Source organism: Anthonomus grandis, chromosome 2 (genome assembly GCF_022605725.1).
Source record: "Anthonomus grandis grandis chromosome 2, icAntGran1.3, whole genome shotgun sequence".
Classification (NCBI taxonomy): Eukaryota; Metazoa; Arthropoda; class Insecta; order Coleoptera; family Curculionidae; genus Anthonomus; species Anthonomus grandis.
The window spans coordinates 475,001-488,812 of NC_065547.1; the positions used below are offsets into that span (position 1 = coordinate 475,001).

General features: G+C 32.1%; 1 protein-coding gene across 1 annotated transcript in view; it reads right to left on the reverse strand.

Moving 5' to 3' along the window:
* The window catches only part of LOC126747670 (myelin regulatory factor), a 64,034-nt gene that overhangs the window by 25,255 nt on the left and 24,967 nt on the right, over positions 1–13,812 (reverse strand). The window contains exons 4-9 of the mRNA XM_050456428.1: positions 11,326–11,497; positions 10,987–11,259; positions 10,800–10,920; positions 649–729; positions 526–588; positions 287–474 (exon numbers count right to left, since the gene is read on the reverse strand). Of these exons, the coding sequence (XP_050312385.1) occupies positions 287–474; positions 526–588; positions 649–729; positions 10,800–10,920; positions 10,987–11,259; positions 11,326–11,497 (898 nt within the window). The remainder of the gene's footprint in view (positions 1–286; positions 475–525; positions 589–648; positions 730–10,799; positions 10,921–10,986; positions 11,260–11,325; positions 11,498–13,812) is intronic.

Below are 13,812 nucleotides of genomic sequence, written 5' to 3' on the forward strand. Positions count from 1 at the left end.
ATGTCTACATATTTGACAAAAAAGCTCATAACTCAAAAACTCTCCATTATAGAGACTTGAAAATTGCTAGATAGAATCTTTAATTAATTTAATTGGACACCTATTGCAGCGTTTTTTTAAATATATTGAAAAAAAAACAAAAATTAATTATTAATTTTTTTTAAACAATTCACAAAAAATTCATAATTTAACAATTACCCAACATAGAGACTTGATAGATTCTTTAATTAATTTATTAGATACTTATTTCAGCTAAACTGTCCTAAAACAAAAGAGTCCATCTTACCTCACCACCCTCAACTTCTGAACGTTCTTCAGCTGCTCGGCCGTGTTTAACTCCACAATATTCTTCTTCGCCCTGATATCCGACGGTTGAATTATATGCCCGGTGATCTTAATGTTCCCGTGCACCACCAACGACTCATCCGGTCTGTCCGTGTTAATGCCAACTTTTCCATTATGGACAATGGAATCCTGAAAATGCATCATATTTACGTGACTACTACAAACATAAACCAATCATACCTGGGTTTGTCCTTTTTGCCAACACAGTTCCACATCACTTTCGAATTGCCCTGGGTTTGAAGCCTACCGATTATTATATATATTAAACGTATATACAGGGTGGGCGATTAAAGGGAGACTTACCCTCACGATAATTTTTTGACTAGCATGGCTTACCACAGGGAAATTCCCGTTGGTGGTGTGAGCATGAAGGCCAACCACTAACTGAAATAGAGTTATTTATTGTCAAAATTGTAAACAAATTAAATTTCTATTCTAAATTATTTAATTAACGTTGAAAAAAATTATTTTACCAAACTATGGACATGTCCCCAATGTTTAAGGGTCGATATTTCAAGGGTCAAGATTTCTGCTCTGGTGTTGTTGGATTATACTAAAGCTTTTGATTTCGTTAGCCACTCAATTTTAAAGTCTTTGTTTCATTATATTGGCTTTTCTGATGCTGCTATTAATTTAATTGCCTCTTATTTAAATAATAGGATTCAACGTGTTAAAATAGATAACGACATATCTGATCCTTTGGAAGTTGAAAGTGGTGTGCCTCAGGGTAGTATTTTAGGACCCTTGTTTTTTATCATTTACCCGTCTACATTTTATCTTCAATTAAAGCATTGTGCCCATCATTTTTACGCAGATGACACGCAGTTATATTATTCATTTTTACCAGGAGATTTTAAAATGGCTGAGTTTAAAATTAATCAAGATTTACAAGCTATTTGTGATGTTTCTTCAAAGCATTTTTTAAAATTAAATCCTTCAAAGTCATCTATAATGTTCATAGGTAATCGAACTAATGTAAATAATATTTCAAATGGTATAAACATTAAATTGGGGGACGAAAGAATTCCAGTTGTTGACAAATGTAAGAGTTTGGGCCTTATAGTAGATAATAATATTCGTTTTAAACATCACGTGTCTAATATTCTTAAAAAGGCATATCTTGCTTTGAAATTAATTTATTTGCATAGACACTATTTAAATAAAGATATTAAGAAGCTTTTATGTGATTCATTGGTCCTTTCACAATGTAATTACTGTGATGTAGTTTATGGCTGGTGTCTTGATTATGAGGATAGGGGTAGACTGCAAAAGCTCCAAAACTCTTGCATTCGACTAATATTTGGCATTCGTAGGAGAAACCGCATTTCCCATAAACTTCACGAACTTGGATGGCTTAATATGCATAATCGAAGAATTGCTCATTCTTTAACATTTTTTTATAAAATTTTAATATATCGTAGTCCGCCCTATCTCTATCAAAAAATAACTTTTAGAAATGATGTACACCATTTAAATTTAAGAAGAAATACTATTCTCATTCCGAGACATAAAACACAGTTATTTAAACGATCATTTTCTTACAATTTTGCTTATCAAATAAATTCTTTAAATTTGGATCCGGACCAATTATTAATTTCTTGTAATACTTTTCGTAGGAGGATGATTGTAAATCTAATGAATCAGCAGGGTATATAATGTAAGTTCTTTTTTTTTAACTTTTTGAATGGTTGTTTTCTTAAGTAATTTATTACAATTTTTGGTATTGGGATCATTTTATTTATTTATTTATTGTCTGCAATAATTTTTCTATTTTTTGTTATTTAACAAAAAATTTAATCTGTTTTTTGGGTATTTGCAGTGTGTATTGTTTTGCTTGATGTTAAACTGTCAAATTTAGAATTTAGAACTCTTATGTAGTATTATGTAGATTTATTAGGTATATGATTAAAGAAAGAGCTATATTTAATCAGTTATTAGTTAAACGTTACTGTTAATGAGCGTTACTGAAATTACCATTTTTTTTTTAATGAAGTGTGGGGCCACAATGTTAAAGACCAGAATCTGCCATGGCAGAATTCTGAATTGGTAGGCCTTTTATTTGCGTAAATTTATTGCTAGATTTTGTAAACTTGTATTTTTTTTGTTTCTTCTATGCAAATAAAAAATATTTATTATTATTATTATTATTATTATTATTATATACGTCGTTAGAAATGAAGTTGTTTTTTTTATTTATTTTTATTATTATTTATATTATTAACTTAAAAATTAGTTTTTTGTTTATCTCCCTTAGAAAAAATACTTTTTTTAACTTTTCTTTTTCGAACCAAATTTTTGTCTTTCAAAGTCTTCAAAATTAGAAGTAAAATTCAACGATTTTTATTAAGGAATAAACGCCAAATTGTTATACAGGGTGTCCGGAAATTACCCGTCAGGATATCGGTGGGCAATTCTACATGAAAAATTAATGCAACAAAAAATTAAGGAAGATAAAGGGGGTTAAAAAACAATATTTTTTTCAGCAGAAGATTCATGAATTATTGATTGAACTAAAAGAAAAGGATAGGCATATAGAAAGAATGAGAAGAAACAGTTTGGTGTTTGAAGATGAAGTGTCAGAGGCCGAAAAGAAGTTTTCTTCCTCTCTAGATAATCTACACAAACTTAATGATGAACTTAAAATTGAATTAACAAATTTAAAAACTAAAGAATGTGAGTTACTGTCACTATTAAAAGTATGTGATGAGGAAAAAATAAATTTCAATATAGAAATCAATGAGTTAAATACCTTAAATAAAAATTTAATTGTAACAATAAAAACATTAGAAAATGAATCTGCAACCTATAAGACGCAAATAAATATGTTACAAATGGAAGTTAATGATTTAACCAAGATGAATAAGAATATGATCCAGTCGATAAAGGTGTTGGAAGTTGAAAAAGATACTTGCTATTCCGATATTTGTGCATTAAAGGAACAACAAAACATATCTAAATTCGTTAATATAAATTATCCAACACAGTTGCCATGTAGGCCAAATTCACCCGTTGATAATCGACCTAGGCTTCTTTTTGTGGGTGGAAACTGTAGTAGAGTGTTCCTGAAGAAATTGCGTCTGAAGTTTGAAGCTAACTACAAAGTCCAGTGTTTTCTGAAGCCAGGAAGTACAAACAATGAACTGATTTATACTGCATCATCTATGGTTAAGGAATTTACAGAAAATGATATGTTGATTTTAATGTTAAATGGTATTTGCTCATCATTCGATATTTTAAAAAAATTTATACATTTACACAGCAATAGTTTAGTGATGACAAGCCCTTACATGTATCCAAACCATAATGTAATTTATAATAGCAATAAGGCTCTCTATAGAATATTGCACGCAAATAATATTAATCTAAATAGAATTTTAAAGTCTAATCATGCCAGCAACTTTGGATCAGATTTGGCATCATTACTGTATACCCATATTTTAAAACATTTCAAAAGTAGCATTTCATCAAAAAATGTGTCCACAATAAAACCAAGTAATCAGTCTGGACTTCTAGATACTGACTGTGATAAGGATTCTTTTTTATAGATAAATACACAGAAGATGAAGCTCACTCACATTCTATAAATAACATTGAAAATAAGCATGCGAAAAGTTTCAGTAGTTTTATTTTAAATATACAGTCTCTAAGAAATAAAATGGACGAGCTTCATCTTTTACTTGATTCATGTGATTTTCCTGATATTGTATTACTAACTGAGCACTGGTTAAAGCTTAACGAATGTTTCTTAATATCTGATTATATTCCTATATCAATTTTTTGTCGGCAACACTCCATACATGGAGGAACAGCTATTTTAGTTAAACAAACAATTGAAGCTTTTTTCTGTAAAATTAATAAGTATGATAGCTTTCTGTTGAAGAAGGTTTTTGAATTCTCCCTTTGTTTTTGTAAGCGATTTAATTTATATGTTCTTTGTGTTTATAGACCACCCACAGGAGATATTGGTATGTTCCTGGACAAACTTGATTCTCTATTATCCCAATTGTCTCTACACTCCATAGTTATATTGGCTGGTGACTTTAATATTAACTTCACTGATGTAAGCTTGCCATCATATCATACATCCCTTTTAAGTATATTGGAATCTTATGACTTGAAGATGCATGTTCTTTCACCCACACGTATAACATCCTCATCTGCAACTACTATTGATTATTTGTGTACAAATTTAAATGATGTGTCATGTAGAGTACTCTCATCTGGTATTTCTGACCATGAAGCCATTCTCGCTAGGATTCCATGCAACACTGTATTTCCTTCATCTCATTATATAGGAAGAATTTTCAGCAGAGCAAATTTTAATGCTTTTTCTTCTACTGCAGCTTTTGTTAATTGGAATGCAGTTGAAATGGCTCCTGATCCGTTTACTTTGTTATTTCATGTGCTATTATACTATATAACATTTTTTCTAAAGTCTTTGAGAAATGCCTTAAGGACCGCCTGGTGGAATTTTTTAATCAAAACAATATAATTTCTAAGAACCAATTTGGTTTCCAGAGTGGCCTCAGCACAACCGATGCAGTTTGTGTGCTTTGTGAGCAAATAACAGACCATTTGGATGGTGGCAGAAAGTGTCTTACGGTCTTCCTAGACCTAGCCAAGGCATTTGACACGGTCCCTCATAACAAATTGCTCCAAGTCCTAGAATCCTATGGGATAAGGGGAACCGTGTTAGACGTTTTTGCTGATTATTTGATGGATCGAGGGCAATCCGTCAAAGTTGAAAATACTATAAGTGAACCCCTTCAAATTAAAATGGGCATCCCTCAGGGGACTGTTCTGGGTCCAATTTTATTTGTAGCATATGTAAATTCCTTAACCAATATGTCAATACAAAACGGTAGTACTATCTCTTATGCTGACGACACAGCAGTAACTTTCTATAACTATCTAATAAAACACTGGCTAGACTCATTTAAATTATCATTAAATATAACTAAAACTATTTATATAGCATTTTCCCTCACAGCTGCAAACCGTCCATCATTTAATAGTATTTACATAGATAGTCTTATGGATAAACTTCATGAAGTTCACTCTACAAAATATCTTGGAATCTATATTGACAAACACTTAAAGTGGGACCACCACATCCTTAGACTATCAAAAAATATTCGAAAACTAATATACAAGTTTTATGTGCTCAGGGAAATATTAAATAAACAACTTTTGATTTCGATTTATAAAGCAATTGTGGAATCACTACAAGGTATGGTCTAATTCTTTGGGGTGGGATATACCAAAACACATTAACTTCTTTAAATGTAACCCAAAACTACATTTTAAAAGTTATTTTCAAAAAAAACAAAAGATTTTCTACTGCATTACTTTATTCCAGAAATATTTTTGATGTACGCACATTATACTGTTGGTCGCTCTGTATATATATTCACAAGTCGAATAACTTTAAGAACTTTGTTAATCATCAGTATCAGACTAGATTAAATGTAAATAGACACTTATCAATTCCAACTGTTGCCACTACTATGAAATTAAAATCAATTTTTTACCACGCACCCAAACTGTACAACTTATTACCACCATATATTAGACATACAAAAGTTGTCAAAAAATTTTGTAAAATATCTGGGGATTACATTTATGATCATTTACATGTATTTAAAAAACTACTTACTGTTAATTAATTTTCATATTTCATAGCTTTAGGTATTCATACGTGATCGTGAAAGATTTTTGTTTTCTAATGTTTAATTATTTATTGGGTGTTAAATGAAAACTTTGCAATAGTTAGTGGATGGGACATATTTTGTTTAAATATTTATTTTTATAAAATTGTTTTTGATTTTTTGCACATACAGGTATTTGGTTACCTAGGTGCACCTTAAAATGTACTGAGATAGATTATAATTATTGAATTTTATTACACATACTTTGTAAAAGCTTATATGTAATATATCAGAGAGAGAATATATCAGAGAGAGCTATGTGACAAGATCAATCAGTGTTTTCCTAAAAAGAGGCTTAAAATGAAAAATAGAAAACCATGGGTCACAGCAGGCCTCAGAACTTCAGCTAAAAACCTCCGTTTTTTGGCTAAGCTGTGCAAGTTTACAACTAATGCAAACATTATTCTTTATCATCAGAAATATCGTAGTCTATATAGAAAGACGATAAAAGCAGCTAAGGTTAAATATTATAGTGACCGCTTGAATATGTCCTCAAATAGGCAGAGAGAATGTTGGTTTTTTTGCAGATAGTGTCGAGGAAATTTCAGAAAATATAGAGAAACGGCAATGGGACTGTAAAGTTAGTGAACAGAAGGACTCAGAAATAGCAAACTTTAAAAACCTCACTCTCCAGAAACTAAGATCTATTGTATTTAAACTTAAGAACAAAAGTACCAGTGATGAGTTTTTCAGTGTTAAGTTGATTAAAGACTTGTTTTGTGTGTTGGGATATCCTTTACTCTATCTAATAAATACCTCTTTAGAAACTGGTAGAGTCCCAGATGATCTGAAGACAAGTGTTATGATTCCCATCCCTAAAGTGTCAAAACCAACCATCCCAGAAGAATTTCGACCCATTAATTTACTCCCTGTTGTAGATAAGATCATCGAAACAATTGTGTGTCAGCAACTTAGGTACTACTTTGAGGAAAACAACTTACTCTATGTTGGACAATCCGGATTTAGAAATAACCATTCATGCGAGTCGGCCCTAAAGTATATTTGTGCGAAGTGGAGAAAAGAAATAAACGATGAAAATGTTGTGCTTAGTGTTTTTATTGACTTAAAACGGGCATTTGAGACTATAGATCGGGATATCCTCTTTAAGAAATTAAAGTTATATGGAGTTAAGAGTATTGTTTTAAAATGGATTAAGGATTTTCTAAGTAACAGGTGTATGAGAACTAAAGTAGGTGATAGATTTTCAAATAAGGTTCCAAGTAAACTGGGTGTGCCACAGGGCAGTGTTCTTGGGCCCTTATTATTTATAATTTACGTAAATGATATAAACACAGTTCTGCGAAATTCATTTATTAACTTGTTTGCGGATGATACTGTAGTATGCGTGGTAGGTAGGAACTTCAAAAATATTACCAGAATAATGAACTCTGAGATGCATATTTTGTATGATTGGTTGTGCAAAAATAAATTAAAATTAAATATAAGGAAAACAAAGTGTATTGTGTTGGGGTCAAAGACAAATTGTAATAAATTTTATGAATCAGGCTGTACAGTAAATATAAACGGAGATCAAGTAGATTTTGTTTCGGAAATTAAATACTTAGGAATAATTATTGATCCACAGTTGAATTTTTCATTGCACATAGATTATGTTTGTAGAAAATTAGGTAAAAAAATTTCATTCTTATCTCGTATTTCAAGTTCTCTGTCATTATGGTCTAAAAAGTTAATATTTAACACTATTATATTGCCTCATTTTAATTATTGTTCTGCTTTACTTATATCCTGTACACAAGAAAACATAAATATGCTTCAATTACAACTAAATAAAGCTATGAGGGTTATTTTGAACTGTAGTAAATATACACCAATTGAATATATGCTTTCTACATTAAATTGGTTATCGGTAGAAAAAAATATTAAAAAGGCAAATTTAACATTAATTTTTAAAATCGAACATGGTCTTTTACCAAACTATTTATCAACGTTTTTGGAAAAAAGAGAAAATTTCTATCAATACAACATTCGGTCAAAGCAGAACTATAATATTCAACATGTTAAAACCACTGCTTTACAAAAATCACTGTTTTTTGAGGGAATTCGAATGTTTAATAACCTACCAGTAGAGATTAAAGAAGCAACATCACTGAAAATGTTTAATAGAAAGGTGTTTAATTTCTTAAAGAATCAATTATAATTTAATTTTAAGGAATTTATTATATTACACACATGTATATTAAATGTTTGTTATAGTATTATGTACTAGCCAGGTGCTAAATAAAGGATTATTATTATTATTATTATTATTATTATAAATGACTTCAGTCATTCTCACAAGAAAATTTTAGAACCAGAAGTAAGACCAAATAGTTTAAATGATTATTACTGTAATATTCCTCATTTATTGCTCAAGGATGTGAATACTAATATTGATCCTTTGCATTATATTCAACAAGTGTCAGTTCAAAATTCTTTTTTCTTTTATCCTATTAGCCTTACTGATGTTAGAGATGCAATGAAAAGCTTAAAAAACCATAAATCAGCTGGAGCTGATGGAATATCATCAAAATTACTACTCCTTTTGCCTGACTCAGCATTGAATGCCTTAGCTTCTGCCATAAACAATTCCTTTCATAATGGCATCTTTCCAGCATGTTTGAAGGAGGCAGTGGTTATCCCTCTTTATAAGGGTGGAGATGTGAGTGAGCCTTGTAATTTTCGTCCAATTTCTATATTATCTACCCTCTCCAAGATAGTTGAAAAACTTGCAAAAATCAGAATTTTATCTTTTTTGCAACATAATTGCATTTTATCTGCAAATCAGTTTGGATTTCAAGCGGGAAAAGGGACTCATGACGCTGTTTTCGGCATTTTGGAGAGTGTCTATGTGTCCTTAAATTCTGTAGAGTCCGCGGTGGCAGTGTTTTGCGATTTATCCAAGGCATTTGATTGTGTAGATCATGGAATACTGCTGTCTAAGCTCAATAATTATGGCTTTAGAGGTGTAGCATTGCAATGGCTGGAATCCTATCTGTCTAATCGTACCCAAAGAGTTACAGTATCTGGATGTTTATCCGATTCCAGATCCCTTAAAACTGGAGTACCTCAGGGTTCAGTGTTAGGACCACTATTATTTTTGCTCTATGTAAATGATTTGAGTTCATTAAAACTGCAGGGCAAAATGGTTCAGTTTGCTGATGATACCACCATTTTATGGAATCATAGAGATTCTGATAATGTTAGAGCCCAGGTTTTTAAGGATCTTAAGATTTTATCGGAGTGGTGTGCTGCAAACAGGCTTGTATTTAATGTGGGCAAAACCTTTATTATGGGATTTAAGTGTGACGTTCAGGGCCTTATGTTTAGTGAAAACTCCCCCTTGCAAAACAAAGAAAGCTGTAAGTTCCTTGGTATTACCATTGATGGTCGCCTTCGCTTCGAAGATCATATCCTAAATCTTGCATCAAAATTATCCTCTGGATGCTTTGCAGTAAGAATGGCGGGGCATGAGCTGGGAGGGGTAGTTGCACGTTCAGTGTACTTTTCTCTTATTGAGTCCCACCTTTGTTATGGCTTGCCTTTTTGGGGTTTAAGCAGCAAGGGATTATTAAACATAATTTTTGTGATTCAAAAAAAGGCAGTTAGATACCTATGTTCCGCTGGGTTAAGAGATTCTTGTAAACCTCTCTTTATATCTCAAAAAATCCTAACTCTTTTTTCTCTTTCTATCTCAGAAACAGCTACTCTTATTCATAAATATCCTAAACCTCCCTCTAACACTGGTCATATGATTCGCCAGGTTAACGATTTTCCCTTACCAATCCCTACATCCTCCCTCACGAAGAACTCACTTATATACCTCAGCAAAAAAATTTACAACCATGTTCCTCTATGTATCAGACAAATTTTAGAAATTAAGAGATTCAAAAAGGAATTAAAATCACTTTTATTATCCAGGGCATATTATAGCCTTGACGATTTTTTTAATGATACCTTTTAACCTGTGCTCTGACATCATTTTAGTGTTTTAGTTTTGTTTCCTGTTAAATAATGTAATTTACTTCTTCTAAATTATGTTTTATTGACAGCTTTACTTATTTTTTAATGAAATTTATCAAAAAGATGCTTTTTTTTCTCAATCTGTTTTGTTATGATTAATTTTGGTAATGTGTGTAAATTTTATGGTAAAGTGTTTTAGAAGTTATGTTTGTTTGAAATTTAAAGTGAATTTGGAATTTTTTAGTTTTTAGGATGCTTGTACACAAGATTTTGTTCTTACGTAATATAGCACATTTTCTTTCTTTCTTTCTTTCTATAGTGTACTGATTTTCCCCAAATTTTGCATGCATGTTACTAGTATTACTTTGTATTCATTCTATTACTTTGACGCTAGTCGTCAATGACAAAAGGCTTAAGCCACCCATATTCAAAATTACAAAACCCGTAATAGAAGAGACTTTTATATACACCAAAAGTTACCCAAGAACGTGCTCAAAATTGTTTGTTTTTTAATGGGTTTTTGAACATACATTAATGAAGAAAATAAAAATGTAAATTCCTTTAAAGTGGCTCGAAAGAACCATTTGTTCAGAAGCCCTTGATCGATGATAATCAAATCGTTTTTTTTGTGTGTAATAAGATATGTTCTTCCTTTTTATATGTAATTCTAGTGAAGATGTTTGTTTGTTTTTTGTATAAACTGTACACATATATTATTTTTGACTGTTTTGTGTATTAAGTATAGTTCATTTTTTGACTAAATAAATGATAGATATAAATGCTTACCTGAAAATACCTTTGTTCCGGGTTAGGCTTGCCCTTCTTCCTCATATTATTCGAGGTGGTTTCGCTAAAATGCAGCCTCCCCACGGTAACTTTCGTCACTTGCGAGTTAACCAACTCCACCCTAAAACACCAAAATCAACAATGCAAACAAATTATGCCCATGTTTTTCTCTCTCTCTCCCACTTACAAAACGGGATGAAACGGCTTCTTACTACGGTCGCTCTGACTCTGTTCCACCCGTATGGTCTGAGTGGGACAGTCGTGTTTCACCCCGTAAAAGTGCAAATGGAAACTGGAGATTTTCTTGAGACCCTCGGGGGTTTTGACGAATTGCGCGTCACCCAACAGTTGCACGTGGCAGGTCACCTGGAAATGGTTTTTTTTCTGGCATACAAAGGCGTCATCGGCATTCGAGAAATTGAAACCTTTATCTGCGTCCACCCTGTAATGTGGAGTTGCTCTGGAAATTTTAAATGGGAGAACATTGGTTGTACCAGTTTGATCAGACCAGAGCTACACAACTTACAGTTCGGTCAAATTCTGATCGCACAAGGTGTGCCAATTGTTTTGCTGAAAAGCATTGAACCGGATACACTGATACTGCGATTCCGAGAGGCAGGCCTCTGAGGAGGCGTACTCCTCGTCAATAGATCCAGAAAACTGCTCCGAGGGACTCAGCTGTGAAGAGGGACAATGATCTAGAACAACAAAGATGTAAATAATAGACCGAAAAATCTAATGGCTGAACAAAGTTTACACACTAATTAAACTGTACAATTGACTATAGAATGCCCTCCTTGACTAAGAACCTTCCGTTTTTATTTTTTTTTTAGATCTTCATTATTTCAATTGCCTGTTTCTCCAAGGAGTTTTATTTTGTTTTTTAATTTTTTTTTTGAGTCTTATACTATGCATTAATAAAGATCTTCAACTTTTATGTCAATTTTCTAAGGATCACAATTTAAAGCTTTATCCGGAAAAATAAAAAAATTACATTTTAAATAACAACAAAGAACGAGAGAAGAATACAAAAAAAGTGTTTTTCTTTTTTTCCCTCAAATAAAAAACGATAGGTTGATATAAGTTACAGATTTGTGCATACGTAGGATAGGTACTCTACTAACTTGATACGAATTTTAAAATCGAAATCAAAAACTTAGGGATCTAGTATATAAAAGTAAACAAAAGCTTATATATAAAAAAAAAACAGGATATGAACAAAAGTGACAAAGAAAAAAAACTAAAAAATTACAATGATTGTTCCAATTGTTTCTCAGATTTTATTATTATTTTACTCTTTCCATCTTTCGTTACATAAATTTTCCCACTTTTTGACCAGGCGTTTTCTTTTCCGAATTTCTCTTTAGCTAGCTGCAACTGATGGTATTTGTGGTTTGTTAGTTCTTCAACAACGACCATATTGGATCCTTTAAGTATTTTTTTCTTGAAAAAAACTTCTTGCCTGGCTGCCACGGAGTTAAAAAACATTCTTACCGGCCGCGGTTTGCTGTCAGTCGGATTCTTCTGTCCTATTCTATGACACGCATCTATATCTAAATCATCTATTTTCAATTTAACAGCAAGGGTTTGCTGGACTTTTTCTTTTAGTTTTTCACCATTGGATTCCTTTAATCCATAGATCCTAAGCTGCTTAGCTTTCGAATTTTGTTCTAAATTGTCTACCTTTAAATGCAGCTCCGAAACTTTATTTTGACTTTCCTCCAATTTTGTGTTTAGATCGGTGACTTGCGCTTGTAGTTTATCTATTTTCTCGGAGAATGACTTCGAAATAATTTCGGCAACTGCCGTGGCCAAGGTCGCTATGAAATTCTTGTCGTATAAACATTCAGATATACACTGTTTAATATCGTCTTTTTGATTTTTGGTTAAAGGCATTTTTATGTTAATTACAGCTAATTACCTTTACTTTTTTCTCTGAAATTAACTCTGTCTTGCTAGCCTATCACTCTGGAGAACTTTTATGTTTTTAAAACTTGCAATAAACTGTAGATATTTGCTGTAATTTAGGAGCGGTGTAAAACACGTCTACTCTGCACCGAACATCGAATACTAATATGACTCACGAAAATATAGTCAATGGATTTAGAGCCACTGGTATGTTTCCACTGGAACCAAGTGTCATACCTGAATCAGCGTTTGCCCCATCGTTAGCAACTCAACGTCCTCCAGAAAATATTGAACAGCCTCGGCAGGAAATTAACATAATTCCGGAACCAACAAATGTTAATAACAAATGTTAACATCTTAATAAATCTTTTAAAGAATTACTACCAACCCCTGAACTTTTCCAAAGAAAAACTTACATAGCAAGGAAGAAATCACTTAACTACAGGGCACAAGCAGTGACTAAAGATCTTTTTGCATCAGTTACCAAACCCACCACGAAGCCATCCAAAATATCTGCTTCTAAGGAGCCGATACTGTCATCTTCAAAAGGTATTGGAAGAAGGGCTTCAGAAGTAAATCCTTCAATTACGGACTCTTGGTTTTGTTTTGTTTGCCAGACACAAGATAAAGTCGACATGAGACCGTGCATAGCGTGCGGGACTTGGTGTCACGAGGCGTGTGTTGGCTTCTCACAAGATGATGATGACGACTTTATCTGCCCAAACTGCTCCTAGATTTTAGTGGTCAAATTTGTTTCTTGGTTAGAAATTTATTTTTTATTTTTATTTATTTATTTTACGGGATCAACCCCATTACAACAGTAAATTAAATACAAAATCAATTGAACCTAACCATACTTAACAGTAAAATACTAACTATTAAGCAGTAATAAAGCCTACTTATAAATGTAAAATACCGAAAATAGTTTTATAATTTAAATCAATATAACAGAATTCTAAAAATACTAAAAACATACCCTACTAAAGTATAATATTCAGTATTGCACTAAAAAAATTAAACAATTTCTCTTATTTGACTCTTAAATCTAGATAAGGAAATGCCCAAAATTTCAACCTCTCTAGTATTGACAATTCTTAGAGTTCTT